This window comes from Furipterus horrens, unplaced genomic scaffold (genome assembly GCF_987537825.1).
Source record: "Furipterus horrens unplaced genomic scaffold, mFurHor1.1.pri manual_scaffold_17, whole genome shotgun sequence".
NCBI lineage: Eukaryota > Metazoa > Chordata > Mammalia > Chiroptera > Furipteridae > Furipterus > Furipterus horrens.
Window position 1 is genome coordinate 39883903 of NW_028327187.1, and position 19821 is coordinate 39903723.

Here is a 19821-nt window from a genome sequence, read left to right on the forward strand (position 1 = left end):
GACGCATATTTCAAACATTGGTGACTTATTGTTTACTAAGTCCGAAATGGGCTTTTGGCCTCCAATTTCCTGAACGTTGGTTTTAGGACTGTGGAGAACCAGATTCTGCTCAACTCACCTACCCATGGGATTATCTGAGTCCAAATTGGTTCACCTAATTCTGCCCCAAACATCACTGCTCCCTTGGCTTCTCTTTCTCCAGCTTCATTTGGATTAGTTTTTGTCCCTCACTGCAGTCTGTAATATGTTATCCCTCATATTATCAGTTTTGAGTATTAGATAGATATACTCTGAACTTTCCCAGGAAAATTAACAAAGGTATTTAAGCTGATGTCAATATCTCTGGCTGTTTCCAAGAAGCCTCCTCCTGAGGTTTAGAACATTCTTATTAATGGGACCACTGGGGCTGCAGCATTGACCAGGTCAAACTGGATGGAATTTTAGTTGTTTGTTTGTTTGTTTGTTTGCTAGTGTTGCTGCTCCTGCCAAAACAACATATAACAGCCATAATAAGAAAGGGTATAAAACCCAAGTTTCGACTTTCTGTCACTGAGCCCTTATGCATCACTGTGTGGCATCTGTGTTTTTTTGTTTTTTGTTTTTTTTTATGGAAAATTCTATTATCATTGCTGATCGCCATCTTCTGCTCAACTGGGGGAGAATGCTTTACAGAAGGTGAAGGGGAACATTAAGCTTGATTGTGAGCTTGCTCAGAGCTCTGCTGTAGTCCTGAGTCACAGTGGCAGAGAACCAGGAGCTGGATTATTGGGAAGCACTAACTGGCCTTTCTCCCTTCAACATTCACGATGCTTTTGCATGGGGGAAAGGAGCCACCTCTGTGGTCTAGAGACAGCAAGACATTTCAGCCCAGTAGTGTTTTAAAGCCTCAGAAAGCAAAAGGAATATGAGGAGACTTTAGAGACCTATCTGTCTCATTTCAGAGATGGGAGGTAAGTAGAGAAAGGGGAAGGGACTTATCCAAGGTCATACAGCTAGAGAGGTAAGCAGGACCAGTCTTTTGGCAGGGAAGTGAGAATATACATATTCTAGTTTACTCTGGTGACAGTCAGGAATGAGTGTAAGTAAAGTATCTGTGAAGTTCTGAAGGTGATGATGTAGGACAGCCAGCTCAGAATGTGGGGACAGTGATTGTGGGAAAATATTTGGTTAGTGTATCTCCAGCCTTGTTCTAGAAAGAGTGTTCTCTGATTTATACCAGGCAAGCAAAGCGTGGTTAAACTTAACTATCTCCACTTGCCTGGAGAGCTTCTGATCTGCAGTTTGGTCTCTCAAAGGGACCTGTCTGTCTAGGAAATAGACTGACCTAGTAGAAACCACTGAACTATTTTCTAGTATAATTCAGCCAACAGTAAATGTAACTATTTTTTAAAAGATTTTATCTATTTGTTTGCTAGAGAGATGAGAAGGGAGGGAGAGAGAGAAACACTGATGTGCCAGAGAAACATCAATTGATTGCCTCTCGGACACCTCCAACTGGGAACCTGGCCCACAACCCAGGCATGTACTCTGACTGGGAATCGAACCGGTGACCTTTCAGTCTGCAAGATGATGCCCAGTCCACTGAGCCACATCAGTCAGAGCTAGTAAATTTAACTATTGGTTCAGTTTTCTCAGGTCCTGCTCAGTCCTGGTGAGGACAATGACAAGGGTCTAGGCCTGCAGCACTAAGCATGGAAGAACCAGGGTGTGAAAAGTTGCTGTGGCCTTGCAGTTGGGATCCTTTAAAGTAGCTGGCCTTATTTCTTAGCCCCTGCAGCAATGGGGGAGAGAGTTATGAAGCTCCTTGGAAGTGGCAGCCTGTGGTCTCTGTTGCAAGGATACTCTTCTCTTAAGCCTGGCCTTTGTGTGAATCTTGTCACCCTAACACATTACCATGGTGTGAACCTGGACTCCTGTTGTTGATGATGTCTACATTCCCACCTCTCACTTGACTAATCTCTCAAAACTTGTCTTGGATCCAAGTCACTACTACTATACTTTAGTTCCTCCAATTCTGACCTGAGGTCCTTTCTGTCTTACCCGTGATGCCCACTGCCCAGCCACATAATACCAGATTACATCCATCTTGCTCTCTGCATTTGATTTGCTAGACGACCACACATCCATCTAATTATAAACCCTAGGCTCTCATCTGCTGGGGGCAACTGATTACAAAGAGACACTTTACATACCTGGGGATCTGCATCTTTCTCTGGCATTGGACCAAAGTGACTGAGGATCCGATTCTTCAGAGATGATTTGAGTGAATGAAACCATGATGATGCTTGCTCATAGACACAGTTATGTAATCCCATGAGCTCAACACAATCCTCTCCTTGAACCTGAAAGTATCAAAGTGGAAGTGAAACATTCTGTACCTTCTCTATCATTTCGAGAGCTGCTGTTGGCACCTGACTCTCTTGAACATCCATCCTGTCCTCCTATGGGAAGGCTCACCCACCCAGCCTTCTCTTGTATGGCATGTCAAGGGCTCCTCAGCTAGGTGATGGGCTGTGTGTAAATGCTGCTGATAGTAGAGGAAGGAGAAAGATTCAGCTGGTGAAATTGGCTGAAACAGCAACACATATGGAAAACCAGAAATGCAAATTGGCCTGAGTGGAGGCGTGCCCTTAAACTAGGTTATGCTTGTTTATGTCTCTTTCCTTTTCATTCTTTACATCTGCTTTCTCATTGCTCACTGTGAAGAGAGACATGGTGTCCGTGTCTCACTGTATAACTCTATCTTCCAAGTTGGATACATTTACCTACTCTTCTGCCCATTAGTCCAGAAAACAAAGGAGTAATGGGACATGCCATCTTTCTGCCTTATGGGATGATGTATTATTGGAAAGCGCTCTTAGCCAGGTTGCCCATTTAAAAATACAAATGCATGTGTGAATCTCCAATTATACCAAAAGAAAGAACTTCTAAAATGTAAATAAATCTATACAAGCAATACACATATGTAGGCCCCTCTTGAGATCTATCCCCTGGTACCTCTGTAAGAGATCTAACTCCTAGATAAGTGGGCATCAAGCTTGGTCTGGCTTGGCATTTCTTAACCATGAATATAACTCAGCAAGTAAGCAAGAAGAGCCAGAACAGGGGGAGCTCTCACTGCCATTCTACAATGCAGTAGCAATCCGGCAGCGTTCAAGGTTGCTGCACCAATTTGATGAGAAATCCCAAGGTCCCCAACAGTGCTGAGAAATCTTTTTGCAGCCATCTCTGTCTGCCAAGCCACAGGAATAGCCTGGTTTTGGAATTCTTGGCACTGGCCACTCTTACCTTTTGGTCTTCAATATATTCAATGTCAGCTGTGTTGTAACCATCCCTCTGGCCCTGATGGAGGACCTTGAAGCGTCTCTTGCCTATGCTGTCGACAACTGAGCGACCATCAGTGAAGAATTGAACATTTCTGATCTCTAGGATGCAGCCATATTCTGCAAACCTGTTTATTGGACATAAAGTCAAGAAAGTGAAATCTTCATGAGTTGTTTCTCTGGCCTCCCCAAGCCATTTCTATAACCCCACGCTGTGTATCAAGGGACTTCTGCCTATTCACCTGCCCCAGGATCTACATCTACAGCTATACAACAGGCAGTACATGTGTGAGAAAAGAAAACTTAATGTATTAGTATAACTGCTATTTATTGAGCACATACTATGTGCTAGATATTATGCCCAGTGCTTTGTGTTAATTATGAACTCACCAGTCCTTCCAACAAACCCAGTGATGTAAGCATTCTTATTGTACCCACTTTACAGATAAGGAAACTGAGTCATGGAAAGGTTAAGTAACTTCCCCAAAGTCAAACTTGTTCCAAGGCTGAAGCCAGAATGTGAATTCAGGCAGCATGACTCCAGAGCCCACATGCTTATAAAAGAAGTTTTATAACTTCTTTTAACAAAAGAGTAACCCTGAGGTGCCTTTAAATAGGCAGCCTCTCACATGATAAACTAGGGGCTTGAGGGACCCTGATCCTTACAAAGGCACATGGCCATGAGCTGGCTAAGTCTCATGAGCTGTGCCTCCCAATCTCCTGGGAGAGCCCCAAGGTAAATCAAAAACCTTCACCCACCGCGCTTGACTTGCATAGCTCCTTGCTTACCCTTTGATGGGATCTCCAAGGCACATGCCGAACTGTCTTGTGCCTGTCTCAATGCATCTACGAATCATCAGACGGTAACAAGGCTCAAAGATGTGCAGGGGACAAGGAACGGTGGGATAGGCCATAGTACACACGAAAATAGGCACGTTCTTATTTAAGCTGTCAGGAAGAGCAAATGACATGGTTCTCGATGCAGTGGAGCACAACACAGAAAGGTTGGTCAAACACCTGTGGTTTCCCACAGGAAGGCAAGGAGGCATCAAGTTTTGATGGCTGATAAAAAATACTGAAGTGCAACTGATGCTGTGCACTGAGTTCCCTGATGGGGTTAGCCTAAGGGCTCAGAGAGGAAAATGTTCTCTAGTACATTAACATGATAGGTGACAGTTGTACTTCTTTCTTTTTTTCTTTTTTTCTTTCTTTCATGCTTTCTACTCAAATAATTTCTCCAGGTGCCTTGCTGGCAGTATGGGGAATGGTAGTGGTGGTATAAGTGGGCCCAGATCTACAGAGGCAGGCTGGGAAATTCTCTGCAAAGTCACCATGAGCACCTCAAATTTACAAAGCCCCTCCCTACAAGATCTGCATGGCAGGTCCAGCTGGGAGGAGGAGGGAGCAATGGAGAGGCAAGAGTAATTTAGCCTAGTAATACTCAAATACACCTGTGCATCAGAACCACCGGGGACCCCTGAATCCTGACAACAGGGTCCAGCACCCCCAGAGACCCTGGTGCATTAGCTCTGGAATCAGGACCCAGGAGTCTGCCCTTCAACAAGTGCTCATGAAGATTCAGACACACAGTCTGAGGGGTACCACCAACCGGGCCAGCTCCTCTTGGATCCCTAGTAAGTCCAATTCAGGAACAGCTGAACCTATCAATAGATATTAAGAGCATTTGCCCAAATCCCAAAAAGATTAAGTTTACAATGTCTTTAAATAGAAATTCCTCTACTATATTCCAGTGTTTATTAATAAGACATTAAATAATATTTAAGAGGAGGGCTCAGAGATTGAAGGCAAACTTAAGAATCAGAAATAAGATAACGATGCCCTGAGTAGATCTAATGTAAGTCAATGAGAAACAAAGGATTTAATTTCTATCCTCCCAGGAAAACATGTTGACAGGGACATTCAGACAAACTGGTGGCAGTTTAGAAATGCTTCTCTACAGGGCGGGCATAAAACCAGGACAGCCTTTGCCATTGGGAACCTCCGTCCCCAGAATGCTGTGAGGATTCCACTGGGGTGGAGACAAGAGGGGCAGCAGTACGAGAGGCAGAAATTAGTGAGGGGTCTCTTGCTTTGTCTGCTAAGAGAGCTCTTCTTCCATCCAGGCAGAGAGCTTGGAGCCCTACGTACATCCTCGTCCCTACGCTTCACCTCTCACAAGACCTGTACGTGGCAGAGGAAGCAGCATTCTTACTATTACCATTTAAGTGCTTAGTGGACACTAGCTCATTTGATCTTCACAACAAGTCTATGAAGGAAGAACTATTATTATCCCCAAACCACAGAAGAGGAAATGAAGGCCCAGAGAGGTGAAGTGACGTGCTTAGGGTCATGAAGTACATTTACTTTGTGGCAAAACTGGGTTATAAGCCCATGTCTGGCCGACACCACAGTTCTTAACCTCACAGCACTTCCTTATGTATTTGAAAATAGTCTCCTGGACACTTCTAAACATTTTAGCTATTCCAACTTACTCCTGCCAGTGACACTTAGTCACTAGTGCCAAGATCTGACCTGATCAGTGGTTTAAGGTTTAAATGCTTCTTCAATGGTGTGCTGATAAATGCTTTTTCTAGGGGGAAAAAAATCCCTGGTTTATAGCATTTGCCAATTTCCATGGTGTAAATTTTCTCACCACAGCCAATTTCAAGCTACCGACATGACCTCGCTTAATGAGGAGTTAGGAAAAAATGTGCATATTCAGTTCTATGAGCTGGTATGAGTGAAACTGAAAATAGAAACATGTATTTACATACTTAGAAAGTTCTTCCATTTCTTCTTCATGAAGCTTCCTTCGTTCCTTGAGTTCTTCTGGAAGGAACTTAGCTATTAGCTCTTCCATTATGACATTTTTGCTGTATTTTCTCGATGCCAAGCACTATATGAGGAACGAGGCAATTAGATATTTTATGCAGTCATTAGAAAAGCACAAAGGACTTCTGATGCATTCAGTACAACAGTCAAATGAACCACATATTGGAGTAATTTAGACCCACATATTAGCAGCTGATACTATCATAATGTATGTATTCTCTGAATGTTACAGTTAAAAGAAACAGATTACAGTATGGCGATTACCTGAGAAAAAGGGGGGTGGGGTGGGGGGAGATAGAAGAGGGTAAAGAGGGGATAAATGGTGATGGAAGGAGACTTGACTTGGGGTGGTGAACACACAATACAGTGTACAGATGATTTACTATATAATTGTACACTTGAAATCTATAAATTTTATTAACCAACATTACCCCAATAAATTCAATAAAAAATTTAAAGTACATGCATTTGATTATTCTAATTAGAAAAGTATTCTAACAAGGGGGAAAGATTTGCATTTATGTTTTTAAAATTTCATTACTTTTCCTAAACACTGAAATTGAGATCATGTTCTTGTTTTAGAAAAAGAGGGGGATCCTCCCCTTTCCCATTTCTCATTATTGTGTTTACAAGCTCACAGAAATGGTCTCCATCTGGGACATGCTGAATGTTCCTGGTCAAAAGGCTCAGGGAACTAAAAAGCAATTCCTGCCCTGTCCCACCCTCACACCATCCCAATACTTGTCTTCTGGATATGTCAAGTCTAAGTATTTTTCTTCCCTATTTAAAAAAAAAACAGCTGGTTATTTTGTTTGTCTATTTCTTTTTTTAAAAATATACCATCTAGGTATCACTGAAATTATATTATAAACCATGATTCCAGAACTGAACTCAGTTTCAATTGTCACTATTAACTCTCCTCCCAAACACCCCTACCCCATGCATATCCAAGCATCTGCAAGTAGGGGACATTTAGCCATGTGGACCAGGCCAGTAAATCATCTGCAAAAAGCTGCTCACTATGGAAGCTATACCCACACAGGCCCAGCAGGGGGAGCTCCTGAGTATAAAATTGCTGGCTTCAGATAATTTTTCCTTTCCCAGTATGGGCTATGCCTGTCTATTCTGCAGTGAATATGACTGGTGTTAAGATATTTATCTCTCTGGGCAGTGGTATAAGTGTGACCTTGTGTGACTACAAAGAGATAAATGAGAATATCTTGTAGCCCCTAAGTCTGGGACCCCACAGCACCTGCCTCCAGGATACCTTATCAGCCACTGCCATTGCGTGGCTGCAGGAAAACCAACTGCTTTGTCCAGTCCCAGTCTTGGGGAAAAACAATGACTCAGGAGGTAGTTAACACAAGAAGGAGGTGAGTCTTCTGCTGACACTAAAACCAAAACCCAGCAAAGGCACATACTGAATGGTTAACTGTTGTTTTCTGCAGGTGATGAGCATAATGGTAGACTTCTTTTTCCTGTTTATTTGAATGTTGCAGTGTTATCATAATAAAAATGTATTATTTAAGTATAGGGACCATGGGCTTCTCACCTACAATAGGTGCAGCAAATACCACCCCTTTACCTAGACAAGGTATGACACTGACCCTGCCTGCAACCCAATACGAACCCTCAGGGTTATCCTGAGTGATTATTTCACTCCACCCCCTTAGTCTAAATGTTGTGGTGTTGGGAAAGCTCAAAATAGGACTTCTCCCTACCTATATTCACCTAGAGATAGTTGTGTGTCTCCAAACTCTCCTCAGGGATGACAGGGGTCAAAGCAACATTAATACTGATGGTTAAATGTGGCACACAACAAGCTCCTGAGGAAGGGAAAACAAGGTGGACTCCTGAGTCTTCCTGTGCTGAAGAAAATTCCATTGGGTCCACTAGGGAAACCAAGGTGGTAATTTGTGTGATTCATTTTAGAGGACCTGGAAGCCCCAGAGCTTTCCAAGAAGCTAAGGATCTGCTAATAAATACAGTGGCTTCTGAGGGGCAGAACAAGGACCACATTGAAGGTCCATGAGGTTTGTGCACCCTTAGGAATGATCACTTCAAACCACAGAATTAACATGGATGATGAGGGGACGTCAGAGCTTATCTAGCCCAGGCCGGGAGAGGACACAAGATTCACTCCACATTACAGTGAATCAGGTGCCATAATGGGATTAGAACCAGGATCAACGTTTATCATCATTGAATACTTTTGTTTCCAAGACTAATTAATTTCATTACCAACAGTTCATAAAAAGCTAGATGTTGCTTCATTTTTCTGAAGGACTTTGTGGAGATGGGAGGGGTAGCTATAAGACAAGAGAAAGAGACAGGTGGTCTGAGCAGGTATTTTACCCTAGCACAGTGTGGCTTGGGATCCAATAAGACACTCTCTGAAGTACCCAATTTCAAATAAGCTAACCCAACCATGAAAGAAACAATGTTTTACCTGTGAAAGACCATCTTTGCACAATGGACACTTCGCGTTGTGATCTAGGCATCTTTCAAGGCATTTTAAGCAAAATGTGTGTCCACAAGGTGTTGTAATTGGCTCATAGAATAATCTGAAATTTAGGAATAAAAATGGAATAAAATTGCAATAAGACCAAAAATAAGACAGAGCTACCAAATGTTAAGGTTTTATAGTATTATTTGGAAAATTATGTGTTTTTTTGGGTGGCAGGGCTGTTCTTTTTTTCTTAATCCATGTTGTTGTTGCATTTCAGAAAAGTATTTGCTTTTTATTTCTGAGCTAAATTGTAAAAGAATGCATTTATTAAAGTTTAGGACATTGCTAAATCACTTTTTAACATTAGTTCTAGTTAGTCTCTTCTGGGGCATCCAGATTTTTTTTTTTCATTGTCTAGAGATAAACAAAATACCCGTGTGTCTGAATAGATTCTTCTATTCTAAAATATTTAGCCAACCTATTCACCTGAGTATATGTAAATATACAGATAGATAAACATACAGACATCCATATGTTTACCTTTTTAAGTACTTTAAATCACATTACAATGGAAAAAGACTTGGTTTCTTTATTAACTTTGACTTTATTTTACCTAACCAATGTTTACTCCCTATAGATTCTTTTTTATTATTTATTTATTTATTTATTTTTAGAGAGAGGGGAAAGGAGAAAGAGAGAGAGAGAAACATTACTGTGTGGTTGCCTCTTACTCGCGCCCCCAACTGGGGACCTGACATGCAACCTAGTCATGTGCCCTGACTGGGAATCGAACCAGCAACACTTGGCTCGCAGGCTGATGCTCAATCCACTGAGCCACAGGAGCCAGGGCCTCCCCTATAGATTCTTGAAATTTCACCTGTAACAAACATATAGCTATAACTGCCTTTTATATGGATGAATCATTGTCCTAGGGGTGGTGGAGTAATATTGTTAACATGCTTACTGATAGCTACATACATACATATGTATACATATATGTACTTCAATTAAATTCCATTTTAATTGTTTTGTGGGAGCTGGATATTTTTTTAAAGCAACCTGGAGGTCTTTTTAAAAGCTGTTCTGTACATTGAGAGACCCATGGATTTACTTTGCTTAAAGAAAGGCTCACCTGTAGCAGAACCATTGGGTTGGGGCAGCTGAAAATGATGGTTTAGAAGGGGGGTTCCCACTTACCAAGAGGACAGAAAGAAGGGAAAGACCCTCATCAGATTATTTTGACCTCACAAGAGTGTCAGTTGAGAGAAGAGGCTGCCAGCTGCACAGCCCACTCATGTGGCTTTGGCTGAGAGGTGCATCAGCAGCCTGGCCCACACTGCCAGGCTGAGCAGAAGTATCAAAATGTCAGAGCTGAAAAGTACTTGAGAAAAAAATTAGACCCACCAACCAGAATGAAACTGAGGTCTAAGAGGGATTCAGCCGCTTATCTATGTGTACATAGCCAACTGTTGGCTGATGAAAGGATCACCAACTTCTACTTCTAGTCATGTGTTCTTTCTATTATAACAATGATACTTAACCATTGCTGTGCGAGAGAATCAACTGGAGAGCTTCTTCTTTAAACAGCTTTATTGATGTATAATTGATGCGCAATAAACTGCACATACTTAAAGTGTACAGTTTGATAAACTGTAACATATCCACACACCTATGAAACCATCTCCACAATCAAGATTGTGAACATATCTGTCACCCTCAGACATCTCCTCATGATCTTTTGTAAACCCTGCCTCCTGCTCCTCCCTATACTCCCCTTCCCATCACCTGGGGGACTTTAAAAAACTATACATGCCTGGGACCACACCTGCAGAGATTCAGATCAGTTGGTTCAGGGTAAGGGCCAGGCATCAGGACTTTTTAAAGCTCCTTGGGTGGTTTTAATGTGTAACCAGAGTTGAGAATCACTGTATTACACACTTCTACTTATCTCTGCAGAGGTGTATCTTCTGTCACCTGTGGAGTTTGTCATTCAGCAGGTCAAGGGAGGGACAGAGATTTGATATTATTAACAAGCCAATGAAGGTCTGGAGTAGAAACTAGACTTTCCATGTACTTACCTTTTCTTACTTTCTGAATGTTATAAAAGTAACTGACCTAACAGAATCAATACATTTTAGTTAATAAATTGGCCAAAAAATTATTATTAATTTAAAAAATAAAAACCTCTTTATGATGGAGGTCCTAACCAGTTCACTGAGGCAAGAAGAAAAATAAAGTTTGAGGAATGGGAAGAAAAAAAAAATCAAATCTGTCATTATTCACAAATAGTATGATGGTGAAGTTAGAAAAATCTAGGAGTCTATCTAATGATTATTAGAATTTATAAGAATTGATAGAATTAGCAAGGATGCTAGAAAACTACGCACACAAATGTGTTCCACATATCAGCAACAAACATGAGAAAACAGATTTTAAAGATGACATTTATAATTGCTTTTTAAAATCAAGTACCCAGGAATATATCTAACAAAAGTTGTACAAGACTTCTATTGGGAAAAGACTATAAACACTTCATTGAAAGAAAATAAACAAGATATAATTAGGAACGATACAAATCACAACAGGTTATTTCACTTGTTTGTTTTTGTGGAAATTGTCAAGTTGATTTCTACGCTTTATAAAGCCAGGCAAAGGACCAAGAAGAGTGGAGACTCTTCTGAAGAGCAACAACGTGGGAGGACTTGCTCTACCAGACACAGAACTTATAAAGCTGTAATGATTACAACAGTACAGGAGTAGCACAAGGACACATAAATCTGTGGAATAGAATAGAGCCCAGAAATAGATCCAGACACAGATTCTTGATTTATGACAAATGGGGGATTTCAAAACAGAAGGGGAAATTTTTAGTACAAAAATAGCATTCTCAATAAATGCTAGTTGGTATAGGTGCTGCTGAAGTGAGCACAATAAATGCTATTTGGGATAGCTGGTTAGCCACAGAAGGGAATGGAGTTAAACTGTCTCTCACACCATACACAAAAAAATTAAAAAATCAGTTCTATGTGAGCTGTAAAAATAAGTGCGAAAGGCAAGCAGTAAAGTTTTTAGAAGATAAGTAGAATATCTTTATGACCTCAAGATTAAAAAAAATTTCTTAAACAAGATACATACCAGAACACATTAACTATAATGAGAAGATTGATAATTTTTACTTCATTAAAATTAAGAACTTGTAAGTTCATGAAAAGACACCATTAAGGGAGCAAAAAGGCAAGCCACAGAGTGAGAGAGGGTGCTTGCAGCACCAATGACTAACAAAAGACTTGTATCTAGAACATACACAGACTTCCTGCAAGTCAGTAAGAAAAAGAGAGATAACCTAAGAGAAAATGGGCAAAGACTTATCTGTACCGATATACACAAAAACTGGCAAAAGCAGTGTTCTTCACAATAGCCCCAAACTAGAAACTACCCAAATATCCATATATAATAGAACTAATAAATTGTGGTAGATTCATACATTGGAACGATATATGAACACTAATGAAAATGAACAAACTTCAACTATCCGCAATAACATGGATAAATCTTAATACTGAGAGAAAGAAGCCAGACAAAACAAAAGAATATATTCTAGATAATCCCATTTACATAAAGGATTTTTTAAAATAGCTAAAACTAAATCACACTGTTTAGAGATGCATGCACGGGTGGTAAAACTATTTTTTTAAAAGAAGAGATAAAAGTTAAGGTAGTGGTTTCAAGAGAAGGGTGAGGGAGTCGTGATTTGAAAGTGGCATCTGGACAGCTGGGGTGCTGACACTTTTATTTCTTGAACTGAGAGGGGTTGCATGAGTATCCTCTTTACAATATTTTGCTAAGAGAATACATTCATATTTTGTGTACTTTTCCATTGTGTATATTCACAATTAAAATGTTGTTCAAAAGTGTGATTTGTAGGCTGATTGGGGAACCGCGCTGTGATCTAAGTACTAGAGAAGCCAAACCAGAATATCTCACTTCCTCAGTAACGTCAGTCTCATGAATCTGAATGCTTTACATTATTCAATGAGGCTAATGATGAAGATGATTGATGAATCTGTATCTGCAAAACTATTTTGCCTGAGAATTTCAGAACTGGGTCTTTAGTTAATTTAACAATGTAATCCACATAAAATGACAATGATATAGCTGGTTAATTAATTGCAATGAATACTGACATTTAATGAGCAGATTAGAGAAACAGACACAAAGGGTACAGCAACTCTTTGTAAGACTTATGATTAAAATGCCCCTGATCTGAGTGGTCACAAACAAAAGTGCTGCCACAGATGGTGCATAATTATTGCTTTGAAATAGTTCAAAGTTCAAATGCTTAGAAGACATCACCTTTCAATACTCAATTCACTTCTATATTCAGGGTGACTGTACTACAAAAGCTGAGTAAGTAAAGTAATTAGGAATAGATGAAATATATTTCTCTTGCTATTCCAGGTGTATGTAATACTGTTTTTCACATAAATTAGGTTTATATATTAATAGGCAGTAATTATTATTAGCTTCATTTTACTACTGAGGAAATTAAGACCCAGACAGGTTAAATAACTTGCCTAAGGTCACACAGCTAGCTAGGGCTTGGATTTGACATCACATCTGATGCCCAGCCCTATCTTCCTTCTCCACCATATGGCACGGCCATGACTATGTGTACATCTGTCTCTAGAACAGACATCATCCATGTATGTGTAGAAGCACACACTCACACACATACTTTTCTCTCTCTGTCTCTGCTTCTTTCCCTCCCTTCTCCCCTTCCCCAAGAGAAAACTCTGGACACATAGATGGATGAATAGATAGATAGATAGATAGATAGATAGATAGATAGATAGATAGACAGACAGACAGAGCTAGGTATAGATATACTCTCTAATTCTTCTACCTTTTTAAAAACTATTTAATTTTTTTTATTTTCAGAGAGAGGGGAAGGGAGGAAGAGGGAGAGAAACATTGATGTATGAGAGAGACATTGACTGGCTGCCTCTCACACGCTTCCAAGTGGTGACCTGGTCCACAGCCCAGGCATGTGTCCTGACTGGGAACCAAACTGGTGACCTTTCGGTTCACAGGTTGGCACTCAATCCACTGAGAAATACCAGCCGGGGCTCTTCTACCTTTTATTTACCACTTTTGACAATGATTTCAGGAAACACTTCAGGGAGACATTTATAAATCAGAGTAGGGTCAGATTTTCCCACAAGAAAACATTTTACTTTGTCACATGATGGACTAAACAATAGTAATAACAAATAGTTTCAGTTAGATGTCAGTCTGGATAAAATATTTAGCTTATCTGAAAACAGTTATCTTCTCCCACCAGTTACATCCTTGTATTGTGTTCCCCTGCTGCTATCAAATGACTGCAAAGAGGGACAGAGAAGGAGGGGGGAGATAGAGAGAGGGAGAGAGAAAAGAAAGGAATAGAATGAACTGACTCCCTGACACTGAGGTAGTTGAGTAGCTAAACCTAGGTTAAATATAAAGCTTTTTGTTTCAATTGACAAAGAGGTCACTGGGTTATTAGGTAACTGGTTCAGATATCAAACATTCTTGCTCCATATCTCAAAATACCCTTGTCACCCCAAAGGTGCTTTTCCACAGCAGCCCCAGAGATGACCCTCAATGGCTAGGGTATCTGTATCAGGTAAATCTCAAGGGAGGGTTTTCTGTCACTAAAGACTGAAGGGCAGAGCTCTGAGGTGTTGGAATTAGGAAGAAACTTCCCCCAGCAGAGGGAGAGCTGGAGACTGGAAACTTCCTCATGAATGCAGCTGCCAATTATTGCTCCATTCATTCTTTCCACCCTTTCTCATGGACTTTATAAGCTGCTCCTTATTTTCTCTCTAGACTGAGAACAGATAAATTTGAACTCTAACTTGTCTTCTACCAATGCAGTGCCACAGGACTGTAGTTCATTCTAGAAACTTGCACAGGAGATACAAATGTCTAGTTTATGACCCAGCAGATTGTTTTCAAATATCTGTACCCTTAGACCTCCTCCCCCAAAGACACAAAGGTCATAATAGAACCTAATGATAATCCTAACAACAATAAAAAGAAGAAAAACACTAGAGAGAAGTGAAAACAGGAGCCTTTTTAAGACTACAATAATTCAAGCTAAAGTATGTATATGAAATAGCCCATATCCACATCTGATTTCTGACTTAGTGACAAACCTTGTTGGAAGGGGAACTACACACTTCTAACCAAGGGCTGCAGTTTGAAGAGCCCTGAGATCAGAAATGCTCTCTGAACTTGGCAGGTTTCTTTTTGCCATAAAGCAGCTAGAGTCCCCCTATAACTTCTTGACCTGTCCAACATCTACTCCAGACAAACATGGCTTTTTGTTTTGAAGTCTCACTTACAGCAGAGAGGCAGGATAAGGGAAATAATGGCTTTTAAAGTCAGAGCAAACAAACTAAAAGGGGTCTTATCTTGGTGTTTACTTCTTGGACCAGATTCTTAATCCTTCTCTGAAGCCCCCTGTTGAGACCAGGGACAAACAAGATTAAAGGGAGAAAACAGGAATGGGAACAAAAGAACTTCAACCTCAGGATTCTTGGTCCTTGGGGAAAATACAAACAGAATGAGTCCGTGTTTTTTTGTCTTGTGTCCCCTGGATCTCGGGAGGAGGAATAAGTACATCAAGGAGCTGGGCTCTCTGAGCAAGCTGGATCAAGTCTCAAAGTTTGACACATGAAAGCCCACAGCTCACATCACAGGCTTAGAGCCACCATGGCATTCCTGTGGAAGCCCATTTCTCCACTGGGGAGCAGTTTCTCTATCCCATACTTTGGCTCTGACATGACCCACCTGCCACTTTGCTGTGGAGGAGAGGGAAGTGGTAAAAGGAAACAAACTGCCAAAGTATATGGAAGGATTTCTTTGAGTGCTTCTACATTCCATCTGTCAAACTGTTCATTATCACATCTGCCTGAGCTCAGGAGTAAATCTGCCAACTCTAATTCTTTTAAGAGAAACAAAAGGTACACATTCAGGTAATGGCTGCCTTACTCATTTTTATTCAGGATGGCAGGAAAAGTCATACTGAATACAAATGGATGTGACTGATATGGAAGGCATATGTGCTTGGAAAGGGCAAGAAAACATCTCAGGATCCTCTGCTGGCTGGATCCTACTGTGTGATGGACCAAAAGATTTTTTTCTTGACATATCTTCTCTTGCCTCAACTATCTGAACAACTTTTGTGCAAATATCTCAGCCTCTTTTTATGCTCTTTTGGATAAAAAGACAGATTTGAGATTTTACTGAAAGCTGTGGACCTTGTCCTGGAATCACATACACATGTGCACACTTTTACATACACCAGGGAATTCATAGATCTCTTAGAATGTATACATGGAACCTCCTTATGGACCTAAAGAGCCTATGGTATAGGAGAAAAACATATTTAACATTTTTTGAGTATTTACTCTGTGTCAGGCACTATGTTAAATGTTTTAAGTAGATTTTTTCAATTAATTATAATCACCCCACAAGATAGGGACTATTGTTCTCTATTTTACTGATGAGTAAACAGTGGCACAGAAAGTCATGTGCTTTAGATCAAACAGCCAGTAAATGGCAGAGCCAGGGTTCAAACCCAGGCCATCTGGCTCTGGAGCACCTCCTCTTAGCTACAGTCACAGCTGTGAAGTAAAACAAATGAAAGTAATTTTTTTTTTCCACACAGACCATGATTCTAGCAGCTTCCTTTGGGGGGTGGGGCAGGGAGGCATTTGGATAATTTACCTCTCAAGAGATCTGAGAAAGTAGAGATGATAATAAGGCACTGGTTGAAGGAAAGATGCTTGGCCAAGAAGTACAGGCTCACTACTAATCTTCTTCATGGCACAAAACAAACACTAGGCAGGGCCTCTACCTTGCTTCCAAACAATAGACCCACAGCTCGCACATTAGGCCTTGAGCTTTGAGATCTTGATCCATTAGTTTCAGAGTCACAACTTAGATACTTACAAAGGCCAGGGAAGTGATACAAATGTGAGATGCAGACTCATGTAAGGCAGTGGGTGTGGGAGGGACCATGACCCACTGGAGAATGCACATCCTGTCTCAAGACATTCCCATTTAACAACAAAAGCCAGTGAAGACCAAACACAAGACATTCAGCCTGTGGGCCACCAGTCTGTGACCTCTGAGTAGACTGTTTCCTTCCTATTCTCTAAGTATTTCCAAGTCAGGAATACAGGGAATGCAATGTGTGAACAGAAGATACAAGCTAGTCCACATGACAATCGATGTAACTTCCATTTCGCTAGAACCATGTTTTTATGTGCTAACCAGTGGAGCAGTAGGTCACTATCAGAAAGATCCACTCACCAGAGAAGAAGACTGCTCAGAGTGCCAGCACACATCACATACCTCATACATAGGGAGCATTCAAGGTCAGACGCGTCAAAAGATGCAAGGGGAACACCGAGAGCAGGTTTGGCCCTCACATCGGCTGAAGAATCTGTGAATTAGAATGCAGTAAGTCAGAGTTGGCCCAACCTCGGTTTCATAAACAGTACTTCTGAGGCTAAAGAACCCAATTACTTTCAATTACTTTTTCAGTTTCCACATTTTCACCCCCTTCTAGAGAGTTGATTTAGTGGCCACCCGATGCACTGAGGATGGGATAGCCTGAAGTAGACTCTCAAGGTGTCCAGAAGCCCCACAGAAAGAGAAATGCAAGTCAGGGAATGTCCAGGAGCCCTGGGGACTTCATTTAAGCACAATAGGCACCTCCTACAGCAGGAGCAGCAGCAGCAATTCCATGGACTGAGCCAAGCCTTCAAAGCTGATACTGAATCTTGGCCCAGCCCACCTCTCTTGGAAAGCTATGGAGCTGCAGCTGCTGCTTCTCAGATGCCTACTTACAGAATCACAACTGGGAATGAGCAGAGTGTGGCCTGATCACATGGCTGGTCCTTTATTCCTGGAACAGGGATTGGGGGTAAGGAGAGGCTGGCCTGGCAGGAAGTGACACCATCACAAGCATTGGATATCATTACTTGAGACTGTGCTTGACCTTATGCCTTGGCTTACCATTAGAATTATTCTTGAGCTCTGGCACTATGCTGGGAACTATGCATGCTCTCACAGAAACTTCACAGCAACCCCTGATGTGCCATATCTAAGTGTCAGAGCTAGGCTCCACACCCAGAGCCTCAGGAGCCCTCATATGGAGAGCAAGTAATATGTACATATTGGGAAATCCAGGCATCTCCTCCAAGCTCCTAGCCCCCTGGGTAGAGTCCATACCTGGCTTAGAGGCTTTATTAGGCTCTCCTGTGTCTTGGGGTTCAACTTGACAATGTTTCCTTTTCTTTCCCTGGCATTTGCCAGTCTTGATGGAGGCAGCTTCTGGAAAGGCAGAGTCCCCCTTCTCCTCTTCTTCTTCTTGGTCTTTCATTTCACCTTGTTGCCCATGCCTCTTTACTCTCACTGGGTTCATCAGGCTCTTACAGTCCCCACTGGCTGCTGTTTCCTCCTGACTAGAACAATGTGGGAGCTCCAGATTTTTCTGGAGGAAGAAAGAGCCAAACATCAGAATCTACTAAGGACCAACACTGTGTTCTGATATTCATACCACAAGGGACAAAGAAAGAACTACACAGCTCTGACCACTTAGTGGACACATAGCTTAACTGGGGAGGGCAGTCATAAGGCATATCTCCCACTTCTGCTCACATAGCATCAATTACAAATGCATGCCCAGCTTGGGTGGAGTGTGGGGAGTTTCCTGGGCAAGGACAGAAAGGCATGTAGGGGACAGATTCCTTGGACAGTGGTGAAGGGGAGAAATGTAAGATGTATCACCAGTCCCCTCTCTTATCCAGATCATACCCCAGTTACTAACATTAGGGAAAGCAAGGCATGCAATGAGGGTAGGCCCTGTCATTAGAGCTTCCTCTCACCTCACTGCTATTCTACGCTAGCTGCAAGCCTCACAGCCCAGCTCCAAAAGGACTTTCAGTAAGGCTTGGGTACAGGTGTGTCCGTAGGCCTGCAGTTACATCATGCTCCAGAGCTATATCTTACACTGGTCAAATGAACTAGGGCTAAACTATTCCCTTTACTAGGTTTCAGGACAGGGGGATCTGAAAAAGAGACAAAATCATTGGGCAAAACTATCAGTAATGTCTTTAGCCTTGTAAGAAATGTTTGTTCAGGAGAGGGATATTTGAAAATGGATCGAGAAATAAATCCAATAACAAGGAGTTTATGCAGATTTACCTGGAGAACCCCTCTCTATTCTAAATCCATAGTCTACAGGTCCAAATGCCCATGCTCTTGTTTCCCTTCCAACCCCTGCCAAAAAAAAAATTGGTAAACAGATGAAAAATTAAAGCCATAAGGTTGGGAGAAAACAATGAGGTGAGGAGAAAAAGAATCTGGGTTTTCTCAGTCACTAACCTGGGGAGTTCAGGGTTTTCTTTTTTCCCCCCAGCACTATAACAATGCTGTGTCCTCAACTTTCCATTAGCCCCAGGTATTGTCTACACAGGAGTACACTGCTTTGCAAAGCACAGTTGGGGTGGAAACCCTGTCCCAATTCTCCCCCAGCTGTTCTCACTGAAAAGCCAGGGGTGCTCTTTTCCTTCCTTTAGGATTGAGCTACAATTAGAAGTCACTCCTGCCACTTCGCTTCAGTGTTAGTTTTCTCAGTCATGGAATTATGATTAACTCAAATAATTGAAATGCACTAGGGCTTCTCTGACATTAGGAGATAAGATACTCTTTGAGTTCTGCCTCCCCCCTTTTGGGGTTGGACACACCTGCATTTTATTCCTTCTCCTGAGCAGGGAGAGAAGCTGGGACAACGTAAAGTTTCCACCTGCCAGAGAGTTCAAGAAGTCGCAGAGATCCCAGGGCTTACACATATAGGGGAAGCACAGGTCACAAGTGGAGTGGGGACTGTGGTCCCAAGGAGTCGAGGTAGTCAGCACTATACTCTGCCTTCAAGTCTGTACCCCAGCTGCTGCCTACTTGCCTTCTGCTGAGAAGCCAGGGCCTGGAGTCCATCTCTCTGTGGTTCTGTTCCTTTGTTTTCAAAGAAAGACACAAATACCTGTCTTCCTCCCAGGAACTTATTAAGCCTTCCCAAATGGCATTCCTCTTCTCAGCCTCAAATATGTACTGGAAGTCTACTTATGGGTAAGACATGTTGCAGGCATAGGAAATTATCTCCAC

The 19821-nt window shown here is 41.6% G+C and overlaps 1 protein-coding gene across 4 annotated transcripts in view; it reads right to left on the reverse strand.

Moving 5' to 3' along the window:
• LONRF3 (LON peptidase N-terminal domain and ring finger 3) overlaps positions 1-19821 on the reverse strand; it is a 76403-nt gene that overhangs the window by 43787 nt on the left and 12795 nt on the right. For all 4 annotated transcript variants that reach the window (XM_090264785.1, XM_090264787.1, XM_090264788.1 and 1 more), the window contains exons 4-10: positions 17890-18151; positions 17008-17098; positions 8605-8719; positions 6098-6219; positions 4113-4271; positions 3289-3451; positions 2193-2342 (exon numbers count right to left, since the gene is read on the reverse strand). In XM_090264785.1, coding sequence (XP_090120911.1) covers positions 2193-2342; positions 3289-3451; positions 4113-4271; positions 6098-6219; positions 8605-8719; positions 17008-17098; positions 17890-18151 — 1062 coding nt within the window. The remainder of the gene's footprint in view (positions 1-2192; positions 2343-3288; positions 3452-4112; positions 4272-6097; positions 6220-8604; positions 8720-17007; positions 17099-17889; positions 18152-19821) is intronic.